General features: G+C 43.8%; 1 protein-coding gene and 1 pseudogene across 6 annotated transcripts in view; one reads left to right on the top strand and one right to left on the bottom strand.

Annotated features, from left to right (window-relative positions):
- The window catches only part of LOC102123033 (E3 SUMO-protein ligase RanBP2), a 70,784-nt gene extending 70,380 nt beyond the window's left edge, over window positions 1-404 (bottom strand). For all 6 annotated transcript variants that reach the window (XM_005575235.4, XM_045368858.2, XM_005575233.4 and 3 more), the window contains exon 1: window positions 244-404. In XM_005575235.4, the coding sequence (XP_005575292.3) occupies window positions 244-315 (72 nt within the window). In that variant the 5' untranslated portion in view covers window positions 316-404. The remainder of the gene's footprint in view (window positions 1-243) is intronic.
- Window positions 405-7,611: 7,207 nt separating this feature from the next.
- Window positions 7,612-8,409, top strand: LOC102119855 (large ribosomal subunit protein uL16-like; annotated as a pseudogene).
- The last annotated feature ends 6,663 nt before the right edge of the window (window positions 8,410-15,072 follow it).

The following is a 15,072-nucleotide window of genomic DNA, read 5'->3' as shown; positions in this document are numbered from 1 at the left end:
CCGTCGGGAACAGGCCGGGAGAAAGAGGAAGCGCCGGCGCCAACGGTCTCCCGCCCACAGCGGTCCCCCCAGGGCTCTCCCTGCGCTTGCCAGCGCCACGCCGCCCACAGGACCGCGCTAGCCGGCCGGCGCCTCAACAGTGCGCGCCAGGGAGCAGCGCCCGTCGGGAGCCATGACGCCCGAGCCTCGCGAGGCCGCCGCCCGGCCAGGTCGAAGCCGTCGGTCTCTTCGAGATCCACTCACCTCTCGAGGCGACGGGGCGGAGCCCTGCACCGAGGCGATGTACCGCTCCACGTCGGCCTTGCTGCGCCTCATCGCGCCGCCAACCTGGCTCCCGAGGCGCGGGAGACCAGCGCTCAGCCCCGCAGCAGTCGCAACTTCCAAGAGGAAAGCGCCTGCAAACCAGTGACGCAGCGACGTCGCCGGCGGAGGACCATCCCGACGAACTTGCGTACTGCGTCAGCACTGTGCGCCACGTTGGCGACGTCGGCGCTAGAGCTGCACACAGCCGGGCTCTTGGTAGCTCCCTGGGTTCTGAGCGGTGTCTTGGGAAGCCGGGATCAGATTTCGGCCCCCGCGTCCACAGCGTGGGGGTAGATTTCCAGCAGATAACAATTTGCGTGATGGGCTCTTAAGCGTTTTGGTCGCTTGTTCTAAATTATAAGTGCGCCACGCATTGGAAGAAAAAAGCACTCAGGCCAAGTTGGTGAGCGTGTAAATTGGAACAACGTTTCTGGAGATGACTGGTTAAATACGTTGCATCGGACGTGTGAATACTAAAGTATACATTTTAAAATTCGTATTTATTAAAAGAAATGAGGGCCGGGCGTGGTGACTCACGCCTGTAATCCCAGCACTTTGGGAGGCCGAGGCGGCCGGATCATGAGGTCAGGAAATCGAGACCATCCTGGTTAACCCAGTGAAACCCCATCTCTACTAAAAATACAAAAAAAAAAAAAAAAAAAAAAATCAGCGGGACGGGGTCGCACGCACCTGTAGTCCCAGCTACTCGGGAGGCTGAGGCTGGAGAATCGCTTGAACCTGGGAAGCGGAGGTTGCAGTGAGCAGAGATTGCGCCACTGCCCTCCGCTTGGGCGACAAAGCAAGACTCCGTCTGAATTTAAAAAAAAAAAAAAAATTGGCTGGGCGCGGTGGCTCAAGCCTGTAATCCCAGCACTTTGGGAGGCCGAGATGGGCGGATCACGAGGTCAGGAGATCGAGACCATCCTGGCTAACACGGTGAAACCCCGTCTCTACTAAGAAATACAAAAACTAGCCGGGCGAGGTGGCAGCGCTTGTAGTCCCAGCTACTCGGGAGGCTGAGGCCGGAGAATGGCGTGAACCCGGGAGGCGGAGCTTGCAGTGAGCTGAGATCCGGCCACTGCACTCCAGCCTGGGCTACAGAGCGAGACTCCGTCTCAAAAAAAAAAAAAAAAATTTAGAATTGCATAATGAAAAAGTAGGCCACAAATACTAAGTTTTGGACAATTACAATTTTTTAAAGTCATCCCTTGGCGGGGGATTGGTTCCAGAACCACCGGTTTATGCCAAAACCCACGCATTCCGCTGGGCGCGGTGGCTCACGCCTGTAATCCCAGCACTTTGGGAGGCTGAGGCAGGCGGATCACCTGAGATCAGGAGTTCGAGACCAGCCTGGCCAACATGGCGAAAGCCCGTTTCTACTAAAAATGCAAAAAAAAAAAAAAAATTACCTGGGCATGGAGGTGGCCACCTGTAATCCCAGCTACTCGGGAGGCTGAGGCACGAGAATCGCTTGAAACTGAGAGGCGGAAGTTGCAGTGAGCTGAGGTCGCGCCACTGTACTCCAGCCTGGGCGAGAGTAAGACTTCCTCTTAAAAACAACAACAACAAAAAAAAATCCGCGGATTTTCAAATCCCGCAGTCAGTGCTGAGGATGGAACTCTCAGAGGAAAAGTCGGACCTCTCTATATGCCGGCCCCTCGAATACTGTATTTTCTGTCGGCTTATAAGTGGACCCAGGCAGTTCAAACCCATGTTATTCCAGGTTCAACCGTGTATATAGGAATAACCATTCGCCCCACAGAGTGGCTCAAGCCCATAGCCCCAGCACTTTGGGAGGTCGACGCGGGAGGACCCCTCCAGTCCAGGAGTTCCAGGTTACAATGAACTATGATAGCGCCGCTGCATTCCATCCTGGGCACCAGAGTGAGACCCTTGTCTCAGAAAAAAAAAAAAAGAAAAAAGAAAAGGAATAGCGCCCCAAATGTATATATATTTCACTAGCAGAATAACAGGGCATACCAAAATTTAACGGTAATAATGTCAAGATTTTGAACCATCTGTATCTTCCAAATCTTCAAAAATGTCTATTTTGGGAATTTGGATGTTAAACTCTTACTTTTAAAACAAGATTTAACAAAATGTTTTTAACAGTGAGAACCTTTTACATTTTAAAAGATCACATTTGTGTAAACATTACGGTCTTAATTATGCGGGCAAATATCAAATGCGTTGACATTTTTAACTGGAAATTTAGGCTATTTTGGTTGTGGATAAATTTTTATCCTGTTTGTTTTTCCATATTTTCTTTTTTTCTTTTTTCTTTTTTTTTTTTTTTTTTTTTGAGACAGAGTCTTGCTGTGTCCCCCAAGCTGGAGTGCAGTGGCGCGATCTCGGCTCACTGCAAGCTCCGCCTCCCGGATTCACGCCATTCTTCTGCCTCAGCCTCCCGAGTAGCTGGGACTACAGGCGCCCACTACCGCGCCCGGCTAATTTTTTGTATTTTTAGTAGAGACGGTGTTTCACCGTGGTCTCGATCTCCTGACCTTGTGATCCGCCCGCCTCGGCCTCCCAAAGTGCTGGGATTACAGGCGTGAGCCACCGCGCCCGGCCTGTTTTTCCATATTTTCTAAATTTTGTATAATGAACAAGTATTGCCTTTCTAAAAAAAGGAAAAACAGCATTTTGTTTTGTTTTGTTTCAACCATACTGGATGTGAATAAAAGAAAAGAAAAAGATGATTCTGAGCTTACCAGTGTGTGTGACCCACGTTAACAGAAATGACATGTAAAGAAAATCTAGTTTGGAGTGGAAAATCCTATTTTAGGTAGTTGATTTCTTTCACTTGAGGTACCATTTATATATCCATGTGGGATAGGCTAGTAGGAAGATGAAATGGTAGGACAAAGATCCTGATGGAAGCCAGTAGTCATGGCACAGTTCGGAGGCCCAGCTACTCCAAAGGCAGGGGGGGAGAAATCCCTTTAGCCCGGGAGTTGGAGACTGCGATTAGTTATGTTCATGCCTTTGCACTCCAGCCTCTGGAAGAGAATGAGATTCCTATCTCTAAAACGAAAAGAGGGCTAGGCACAATGGCTCACACCTGTAATCCCAGCACGCTGGGAGGCCCAGATGGGCGGATTGCTTGAGGCCAGGAGTTCAAGACCAGCCTGGCCAACATGGTGAAACCCCATCTCTACTAAAAATGCAAAAATTAACTGGGTGTGGTGGTGCATGCCTGTAATCCCAGCTTCTTTGGATGACTGAGGCACTGGAATTGCTTGAACCTGGGAGGTTGCAGTGAGCTGAGATTGTGCCAATGCACTCCAGCCTGGGCAACAGAGCAGACTCTGTCTCAAAAAATAACAATAATAATATTTAATTAATTTTAAAATAAAAACAAAAAGAGAAGATCTGATGGAATTAGAAGTCATAAACCTTGGCTGGGCACAGTGGCTCACGCCTGTAATCCCAGCAATTTGGGAGGCCAAGGTGGGCGGATCACGAAGTCAGGAGATTGAGACCACCCTGGCTAACACGCTGAAAACCCGTCTCCACTAAAATACAAAAAATTTTCTGGGCATGGTGGCGGGTGCCTGTAGTCCCAGCTACTCAGGAGGCTGAGGCAGGAGAATGGTGTGAGCCCGGGAGGCGGAGCTTGCAGTGAGTTGAGATGGTGCCACTGCACTCCAGCCTGGGCGACAGAGCGAGAAAAAAAAAAAAAGTAATAAACCTCAGGTGATAGGTGAAACCACGAATTTGCCTTTGAAAACTGTGTTGGTAACAATAGCCATAGCTAACAAGTACTTGCTGTGTTCCAAAGCTCTTTTTTTTCTTTAGCACTTCACTTGTATTAACTAATTTCGTTCTTCCAACAACTTTGTACGAGTACTGTTATTATCCTCGGTTTTGACAGACAAGAAAACCAAAAGACAACCAAGCACCATGGCTCATGCCTGTAATCCAAAATTTTGGGAGGCTGAGGTGGGAGGATCACTTGAGCCCAGTAGTTCAAGACCAGCCTGGGCAACATAGCAACACCCTGTGCTTACAAACAAAAAGAAATTAAAAACTAGCCAGGCATGGTGATGCATGCCAGTAGTCCCAGCTATTTGGGAGGCTGAAGCAGGAGGATCTCTTGAGGCTAGGTGTTGGAGGCTGCAGTGAGCTATGTTCACCTCACTACATTCCAGCTTAGGTGACAGAGAAAGACCCTGTCTCCAAAAAAAAAAAAAAGGAAACCAAGAGAACGAGCATTGAAGCAACTTGCCCAAACACACTCACCTTGTAAAAATGGTATCGTTAATCCATTTACATTGAATGTATTGAAAAGGAGTGCCCAAAGAGAGAATCTTCTTTTTTGTTGTTGTTTTTTTTTTGTTTTTTTTTTTTCCTTGAGACAGTGTTTTGCTCTGTGGCCCAGGCTGGACTGCAGTGGCGCAGTCTCGGCTCACTGCAACCTCTGCCTCCCAGGTTCAAGCAATTCTTGTGCCTCAGCCTCCTGAGTAGCTGAGATTACAGGTACGTGCCACCACACCCAGCTAATTGTTTTATTCTTTGTAGAGATGGGGTTTCACCATGTTGGACAGGCTGGTCTTGAACTCCTGGCCTCCAGTGATCCATCTGCATTGGCCTCCCAAAGTGCTCGGATACAGGTGCCCAGCATCCACCGTGCCCAGCATCCAAAGAGAGAATCTTCTTGAGGAACTCAAAAGACTTTTATCTTTTGGACAAGCAGTTCATATTTCTGCATTAATTAGGGATTTTCACATTTTACTTCATTTTACACTACTTTTTTGTTGTTGTTGTTCAGTGGTATGACATTTTCACCAAGGCACTGAAAATTCCATTTGCACTAATGTCCAATGTCATATATTCCTACCATGTTGCAAATATAGTTCATTTGCCCAGCTTTATTGAGGTATAATTCACAAATAAAAATTATATATATTTACTAGGTACAACATGATGTTTTGCTATCCAAGCATACCTCATGTAATTGCACTACATTTTATTGTACTTCACAGATACTATGTTTTTTACAAATTGAAAGTTTGTGCCCACCCTGTGTCAAACAAATCTTTCGGCATCATTTTTCTTTTTTGAGACAGAGTCTCACTCTGCCGCCCAGGCTGGAGTATAGTGACACGATCTCAGCTCACTGCAACCTCCTGTGGCAGGCCAGGTCTCACCAATGCAGGCTTCCATAACAACTCTTTCAGTAATGACTGAGTGGTTAAATTAAATATTAAAAGCCAGTGCCCTTATAGAAAGGCTGGGATATAACAAAAGGCCATCGAAACGTTTGCCTAGGCTTTTCCTAGGCCTTAAAGCATGAGAAAATAACGAAGGAATTCTTTTTTTTTTTTTTTTTTTTTTGAGATGGAGTCTTGCTGTGTCACCCAGGCAGAGTGCAGTGGCGGGATCTTGGCTCACTGCAACCTCTGCCTCCCAGGTTCAAGCAATTCTCCTGTCTCAGCCTCCTGAGTAGCTGGGATTACAGGCGTGCGTCACCACGCCTGGCTAATTTTTTTAATTTTAGTAGAGACAGGCTTTCACCATGTTGGCCAGGCTGGTCTTGATCTCTTGACCTCATGATCCACCCGCGTCAGCTTCCCAAAGTGTTGGGATTACAGGCATGAGCCACCGCATTCAGCCCATAAGGAAGAAGTTCTTAACAGGACCCATTTAGGATTAAACAAGTTTTATTGTGGGTCTGAAGAAACTCCCCAGGTCTCCACAGACAAGTTTACTGGGAGTCTGAAAGAACTTCCCAAACCTCCATGATTTAGCGGAAGCCAAGATAAGGGTAATCACCGGGCACCAAGGCAGAGCTTGCGGTGAGCCGAGATTGTGCCGCTGCACTCCAGCCTGGGGAACAGAGCAAGATTCCATCTCAAAAAAAAAATCACCCCAGCATCTAGATCCATTAGATTAAGTGAATTTACTGAGGCTCCAGAGGAAGGTCTTTAGGACTCAGACCTTAGTTATAGATTAAAAGAAGTGAATCACTTATGTCTTTAGATGAATGGGCACTTACACGTAGACATATAGCTTAGAAGGAATATAAGCTCTGGAAAACTTTGTAATTTTGAGTGGGTCTGGTGATAATTTCCAGGCCTTCTCCCTGTAACTGGTTGCAGAAATAAAAACTCTCTTTCTCCCCAGTTCCTCTGCATCTCATTATTGGGCCACGAGAAACAGCAGCCCGACCCTCAGTTTGGTCAGGGAACAGTCCATCTCCCAGGTTCAAGTGATTCTCCTGCCTCAGCTTCCCTCGTAGCTGGGATTACAGGTGTGTGCCACCACGCCTAGCTAAATTTTTTTGTATTTTTAGTAGAAATGGGGTTTCACCATGTTGGCCAGGCTGGTCTCCAACTCCTGACCTCAAACGATCTGCCCGCCTCAGCGTCCCAAAGTGCTGGGATTACAGGCATGAGCCACTGCACTGGCCTCAGCACCATTTTTCCAACAGCACGTACTCACCTCGTGTCTCTGCATCCCATTTTGGTAATTCTCACAATATTTCAAATTTTTTCTTTAGTATAATATCTGTTATGCTGATCTGTGATCGGTGATTTTTGATGTTACTTATTGTAATTGTTTTGGGGTACCACAAGCCATGCTCATACAAGACAGCAAACTTAACTGATGAATGTGTGTGTTGCATCTGACTGCTTCACTGACCCGCCATTCCCAGTCTCTCTCCGTCTCCTCGGAGCTCCCTGTTCACCTAGACACAACAATACTGAAATCAGGGCCCTTAAGAACCCTATAATGCCTTCTGTGTGTTTACATGAAAGGAAGAGTTGCATGTCGCTCACTTTAAATCAAAGCTAGAAATGGTTAAGCTTAGTGAGGAAGGCATATCAGAAGCCAAGATAAGCCAAAATCATTTTCCAGAAAAATGATTCCTTTCAAATTCTGCTGCTCATTGACAATGCACCTAGTTACTCAAGAGCTCTGACGGAGATGTACAAGTAGATTAATGTTTACCTGCCAGCTAACACTATGTCCATTCTGCAGCCCATGGATCAAGGAGTAATCTTGACTTTTAAGCTTTTTTTTTTTTTTTTGAGATGGAGTTTTGCTCTTGTCAACCAGCTGGAGGCCAGTGGCGCAATTTTGGCTCACTGCAACCTCTGCCTCCCAGGTTCAAGCGATTCTCCTGCCTCAGCCTCCCAAGTAGCTGGGATTACAGGCGCTGGCCACCATGCCCGGCTAATTTTTGTCTTTTTTTTAGTAGAGATGGGTTTCACCATGTTTGGCCAGGCTGGTCTCAAACTCCTGACCTCCGGTTTAAGTTTTATTATTTAAGAAATGCATTGCTCTTTCTCTTAAGCACGCCACTGAAGATCCTGGTGTCACCATGGGCCACCGCCCCGTCCGTTGTTACCGGTATTGTAAGAACAAGCCGTACCCAAAGCCTCGCTTCTGCCGAGGTGTCCCTGATACCAACATTCTCATCTTTGACCTGGGGCGGAAGAAGGCAAAAGTGGATGAGTTTCCACTCTGTGGCCACATGGTGTCAGGTGAATATGGGCAGCACTCCTCTGAAGACCTGGAGGCTGCCTGAATTTGTGCCAATAAGTACACGGTAGAAAGTTGTGGCAAAGACGGCTTTCATATCCCAGTGCAGCTCCACCCCTTCCACGTCATCCGCATCAACAAGATGTTGTCCTGTGCTGGGGCTGACAGGCTCCCCACAGGTATGCAAAGTGCCTTTGGAAAGCCCCAGGGCACGGTGGCCAGGGTCACATTGGCCAAGTTATCACGTCCATCCGCACCAAGCTGCAGAACAAGGAGCATGCGAATGAGGCCCTGCACTGGGCCAAGTTCAAGTTCCCTGGCGGACAGAAGATCCACATCTCAAAGAAGTGAGAGCTTCATCAAGTTCAATGCGGATGAATTTGAAGACACGGTGACTGAGAAGCGGCTCATCCCAGATGGATGGTGGGTCAAGTACGTCCCTAGTTGTGGTCCTCTGGGCAAGTGGCAGGCCCTGCACTCATGAGGGCTTCCACTGTGCTGCCCCCTCTTAATACTCACCAATAAATCCTACTTCCTGTCCACCTTAAGTTTTTTTTTAAACAATGCATTTAGTAATGTTACAGCTGCCATAGGTGGTGATTCCTCTGGTGGATCTGATCAAAGTAAATCTGGAAAAGATTCACCGTTCTAGGTGGCATTTAAAACATTCATGAATAGGCCAGGGGCGGTGGCTCATGCCTGTAATCCCAGCACTTTGGGAGACTGAAGTGGGCGAATCACCTGAGGTCAGGAGTTCAAGACCAGCCTGATGAAACCCTGTCTCTACTGAAAATACAAAAATCAGCTGGGCATGGTGGCGTTTGCCTGTAATCTCAGCTACTCAGGAGGGTGAGGCAGGAAAATCGCATGAATGCGGGAGGCAGAGGTTGCAGTGAGCTTAGATCACGCCACTACACCCCAGCCTGGGTGATAGCAGGCATGCACCACCATGCCTGGCTAATTTTGGTATTTTTAGTAGAGACGGAGATTCATCATGGTGGCCAGGCTGGTCTCAAACTCCTGACCTCAGGAGATCTGCCCACCTCAGCCTCCCAAAGTGCTGGGATTACAGGTGTGAGCTGCGGCACCTGCCCTGTGTTTTGGTTATTAATGCCTTGTCAGATAGATAGTTTGCAGATAATTTCTCCCCTTCTATGGGTTGTCCGCTCACTTTGTTGATGTTTTCCTTTGGGGTGCAGGAGCTTTTTAACTTAACGTGATCCCATTTGTCCATTTTTGCTTTGCTTGCCTGTGCTTTTGAGGTATTACTCAGGAAATCTTTGCCCGGACCAATGTCCTGAAGACTTCTCCCAATATTTTCTTGTAGTAGTTTCATAGTTTGAGGTCTTAGTTTTAAGTGTTTAATCCATTTTGATTTGATTTTTGTATATGGTGAGCGAGAAGTGTAGTTTCATTCTTTTGCATATGGATATCCAGTTTTCCCAGCACCATTTATTGAAGAGACTGTTCTTTCCCCAGTGTATGTTTCTGATAACATTGTTATAACGAGTCCACTGTACTGTGTGGATTTCTTTCTGGGTTCTCTATTCTGTCCTAGTGGTCTATGCATCTGTTTTTATGCCAGTACCATGCTGTTCAATTACTATAGCTCTGTAGTATAATTTGAAGTCAGGTAATGTGACTCCTCCAGTTTTGTTCTGTTTGCTCATGATGGCTTTGGCTATTCTGGGTCTTTTGTGGCTTCATATAAATTTTAGGATTATTTTTTCTATCTCTGTGAAGAATGTCATTGGTATCTAATAGGGATTGTGTTGAATCTATAGATTGCTTTGGGTAGTATGGACATTTAAAAAATATTGATTCTTCCAATCCATGAATATGGAATATTCTTCCATTTATTGGTGTCCTCTTCAATTTCTTTCATCAGTATTTTATTATTTTCATTATTAGAGGTCTTTCACCTTTTTGGTTAATTCCTAGGTATTTTATTTTATTTGCAGCTATTGTAAATAGGATTACTTTCTTGATTTTTCAGATTTTTGCTGTTGGCATATAGAAATGCTACTGATGTTTGTATGTTTATTTTTTATCATCCAATTTTACTGAATTTGTTTTTCAGTTCTAATAGTTTTTTGGGGGGAGCAGGTCATTAGATTTTTCAAATATAAGATTATATCATCTGCAAACAAGAATAATTTAACTTCTTTCTTTTCTATTTGAATGCCCTTTGTTTCTTTCTCTTCTCTGATTTCTTTCTCTTCTCTGATTTCTCTAGCTAGGACTTCCAGTACTATGCTGAATAACAGTGGTGAAAGTGGGCATCCTTCTCTTGTTCCAGGTCTTAGAGGAAAGGCTTTCAGTTTTCCCCCATTGAGTATGATACTGGCTGTGGGTCTGTCATATGTGGTTTTTATTATGTTGAATTATGTTCCTTCTATACGCAGTTTCTTGAGAGTTTTTTTTTTTTTTAATCACAAAATACATTGATTTTCCCATCTCAGCCTCCTGAGTAGGTGGGACTACAGGGACACACCACCACACTTGGTTAATTTTTTATTTTTAGTGGAGGTGGAGTCTTGCTATATTGGCCAGACTGGTTTCAAACTGTTGGCTTCAACTGATTCTCTCACCTTGGCCCCCCAACGTGCTGGGATTACAGGCATGAGACACTCACTGTGCCTGACCAAGATGTTGAATATTATCAAATGTTTTTTCAGCATCTAGTGAAGTAGTCATATCGTTTCTGTCCTTCATTTTGTTGATATGATGTATTACATTGATAGCTTTGCATATGCTGAGCCATTCTTGTATCCCTGGGATAAATCCCACTTGGTCATGATAAATGATCTTTTTTAATGTGTCGTTGAATTTGGCTTGCTAGTATGTTGCTGAGGATTTTTGCATCAACATTTATCAAGAATATTGGCCTCTAGCTTCCCCTTCCTTTCCCTTCCCTTCCCTTCCCTTCCCTTCCCTTCCCTTCCCTTCCCTTCCCTTCCCTTCCCTCCCCTCCCCTCCCCTCCCCTCCCCTCCCCTCCCCTCCCCTCCCCTCCCCTCCCTTCCTTTCTTTTTCTTTCTTTCTTTCATATTTTGGATGTGCCTCTGGTTTTGGTATCAGGGTAATACTGGCTTTGTAGAATGAATTTAGAAGTATTCCCTTCTCCTCTATATTTTTGAACAGTTTGAGTCGGATTGGTATTAGTTCTTTTTTAAATGTTTGGTAAAATTCAAGGGTGAAGCCATTGGGTCCCAGGCCTTCCTTTGCGGGGAGACTTTTTATTGTGGCTTTGATCTCATTACCTGTTACCAATCTATTCAGGTTTTTTATTTCTTCATGATTCAATCTTGGTAGCTTGTATGTGTCTAGGAATTTCTCCATGTCTTCTAAATTTTCCAATTTACTGGCATATAGTTGCTCAAAGTAGTCTCTATTGATCCTTTGAATTTCTGCGTTGTCAGTTGTCATGTCCCATTTTTCATCTCTGACTTTATTCATTTGGGTCTTCTCTCTTAGTAAGTCTGGCTAAAGGTTTGCCAATTTTGTTTATCTTTTTAAAAAAACAAGTTTTCAGGCCGGGCGCGGTGGCTCAAGCCTGTAATCCCAGCACTTTGGGAGGCCGAGGCGGGCGGATCACAAGGTCAGGAGATCGAGACCACAGTGAAACCCCGTCTCTACTAAAAATACAGAAAATTAGCCGGGCGCGGTGGCAGGCGCCTGTAGTCCCAGCTACTCAGGAGGCTGAGGCAGGAGAATGGCGTGGACCCAGGAGGCGGAGCTTGCAGTGAGCCGAGATCGCGCCACTGCACTCCAGCCTGGGCAACAGCCTGAGACTCCGTCTCAAAAAAAAAAAAAAAAAAAAAAAAAAAAAACAAGTTTTCATTTCATTGATCTTTTGTATTGTTTTTTCATTTCCATTTTATTTGTTTTTACTCTGATCTTTATTATTTCTTTCCTTCTAGCAATTGTGGGGGTTTTTTTCTTGCTTTTCAGTTCCTTAAGATGCATCTTAGGTTGTTTATTTAAAGTTTTTCTACTTTATCGATGTAGGTGTTTATTGCTATAAACTTTTCTCTTACTATTGCTTTTGCTGTATTCCGTAAGTTTTGGTATGTTGTGTTTTCATTTTCATTTCTTTCAAGAATTTTTTTTTTTTTTTTTTTTTTTTTTTTTTTTTTTGAGACGGAGTCTTGTTCATTCCCCCAGGCTGGAGTGCGGTAGCGCGATCTCGGCTCACTGCAAGCTCCGCCTCCCGGGTTCTCGCCATTCTCCTGCCTCAGCCTCCCGAGTAGCTGGGACTACAGGCGCCTGCCACCTCGCCCGGCTAGTTTTTTATACTTTTTAGTAGAGACGGGGTTTCACTGTGTTAGCCAGGATGGTCTGGATCTCCTGACCTCGTGATCCGCCCGTCTAGGCCTCCCAAAGTGCTGGGATTACAGGCTTGAGCCACCGCGCCCGGCCAAGAAATGTTTAAATTTCTATCTTAATTTCTTCATTGACCCACTGGTCATTCAGGAGCATAGTATTGAATTTCCATGTGTTTGCATAGTTTCTAAAGTTCCTCTTATTTTTTATTTCTAGTTTAATTCCATTGTGGTGAGAGAAGATACTAAATAGATTTCCTTTTTTTTTTTTTCACTTTTTTTTTTTTATTTTGAGACAGAGTCTTGCTCTGTTGCCAGGCTGGAGTGCAGTGGCGTTATCTCGGCTCACTGCAAGCTCTGCCTCCCAGGTTCACACCATTCTCCTGCTTCAGCTTCCCGAGTAGCTGGGACTACAGGCACCCACCACCCTGCCGGACTAATTTTTTGTATTTTTAGTAGAGACAGGGTTTCACCATGTTAGCCAGGATGGTCTCGATCTCCTGACCTCGTGTTCCACCTGCCTTGGCCTCTCAAAGTGCTGGGATTACAGGGGTGAGCCACCGCGCCTGGCTTTTTTTCACTTTTTAAAGACTTGTTTTTTTTGGCCTAAGATATGTTCTCTCCTTGAGAATGCTCCATTTACTTAGGAGAAGAATGTGTATTCTGCAGCTATTGCATGAAATGCTCTGTAAATATCTATTAGGTCCATTTGGTCTGTAGTGCATATTAAGTCTGACTTTTTTGTTGTTGATTTTCTGTCTTGATGATCTATCCAGTGCTAAAAGTGGAGTCTTGAAGTCTCTAGCTATTATTGTATTGAGGGCTATCTCCCTCTTAAGCTCTGATAATACTTGCTTTATATATCTGGGTGCTCTAGTATTGGATGCATATATATTTGTAATTGTTATATCTCTTGATGAATAGACCCTTTGTCATTATATAATGAACTTCTTTGTAGTTTTTATAGTTTTTGTCTTGAAATCTATTTGGTATGATGTAGTATAGTTACTCTGGCTCTTTTTTGGCTTCCATTTGCATGAAATATCCTTTCCCTATTTTCAATCTATGTGTGTCTTTATAGGTGAAGTGTGTTTCTTGTAGGCAACAGGTTGTTGGGTCTTTTTTTTTTTTTTAATCTATTCTGCCACTCTGTGTCTTTTGATTGGAGAGTTTAGTCCATTTACATTCAATATTATTATTGAAAAGTAAGCACTTAACTACTTCAATGGTGATACTTGTTTCCTGGTGGTTTTGTAGTTCCTTCCCTTCCTTCCTTCCTTCCTTCTTGTGAAGGTGATTTTCTCTGGTGATATGTTTTAATTTCTTGCTTTTTATTTTTTGTGTATCTGTTTTAGGGTTTTTTTTTATTTGAAGTTACCACAAGGCTTGTAAATATCATGTTATAATTTATTATTTTAAACTGATGAAAACATAACACTGTAAAAACAAATAAGCAAAGAGAAAACTAATAAAAATTCTACACTTTACCTTCATCTCCCCACTTTTTAACATTTTGTTTTTTCTTTCTATATCTTATTATATTGTCTATGTCTTGAAAAACTTGTTTTTTGATAGGTTCATCTTTTAGTCTTTCTACTCAAGGTATGAATAGTTTACGCACCACAATTACAGTGTTATCATATTCTATGTTTACGTGTGTACTTACTATTACCAATGAGGGTTTTTTTTTTAACCTTCAGATGATTTCTTATTGCTTATTAATGTCCTTTTCTTTCATATTGAAGACCTCCCTTTAGCATTTCTTGTAGGACAGATCTATTGTTGATGAAGTTCCTCCGCTTTTGTTTGTCTGGGAAAGTATTTCTCGATGAAGTTCCTCAGCTTTTGTTTGTCTGGGAAAGTATTTCTCCTTCATGTTTGAAGGATTTTTTCACTGGATATACTATTCTAGGAAAACAGTTGAGTTTGTTGCGGTAGTTGTTGCTGTTGTTGTTGTTGTTTTTCTGATCTTTAAATATGTTATGTCACTCTCTCCTGGCCTGCAAGGTTTCCACTGAGAAGTCTGATGCCAGATGTGTTGGAGCTCCTTTGTATGTTATTTGTTTCTTTTTTCTTGCCATTTTTAATATTTCTTCTTTATCCTTGACCTTTAGGAGTTTAATTATTAAATGTCTTGAGGCAGTCTTATTTGGGTTAAATCTACTTGGTGTTCTATAACCTTCTTGTACTTGAATATTGATATTTTTCTCTAGGTTAAGAAAGTTCTCAGTTATTGGCTGGGCGTGGTGGCTCACATTTGTAATTCTAGCACTTTAGGAAGGTGGATCACCTGAGGTCAGGAGTTTGAGACCAGCCTGACCAACATGGAGAAACCCCATCTCTACTAAAAATACAAAATTAGCCCAGCAAGGTGGTGCACGCCTGTAATCCAAGCTACTTGGGAGGCTGAGGCAGGAGAATCACTTGAACCCAGGACACAGAGGTTGTGGTGAGCGGAGATTGCACCATTGCACTCCAGCCTAGGCAACAAGAGTGAAACTCCGTCTCAAAAAAAAAAAAGAAAAAGAAAAAGAAAAGTATCTGTTATTACCCCTTTGAGTACACTTTCTACCATGATCTCTCTTTTTATCTCCTCTTTAAGGGCTGTAACTTTTAGGTTTGCCCGTTTGAGGCTGTTTTCTAAATCTGGTGGGCATGCTTCACCATTTTTTTCTTTTTTCTTTTGTCTCTTCTGATTGTGTATTTTCAAATAGCTTATCTTCAAACTCACTAATTCTTTCTTCTACTTGATCAATTCTGCTGTTGAGAAACTCTGATGCATTCTTTGGGATGTCGATTAAATTTTTCAGCTCCAGAATTTCTGCTTGATTCTCTTTATTTCAATCTCTCTGTTAAATTCATCTGAGAGGATTCTGAATTCCTTCTCTGTGTTATCTAGAATTTCATTGAGCTTCCTCAAAACAGCTGTTTTGAATTCTGTGTCTGAAAGATCACATA

Source organism: Macaca fascicularis, chromosome 13 (genome assembly GCF_037993035.2).
Source record: "Macaca fascicularis isolate 582-1 chromosome 13, T2T-MFA8v1.1".
In the NCBI taxonomy this organism is placed as follows: Eukaryota; Metazoa; Chordata; class Mammalia; order Primates; family Cercopithecidae; genus Macaca; species Macaca fascicularis.
This window is presented reverse-complemented; position numbering and strand designations above follow the sequence as displayed.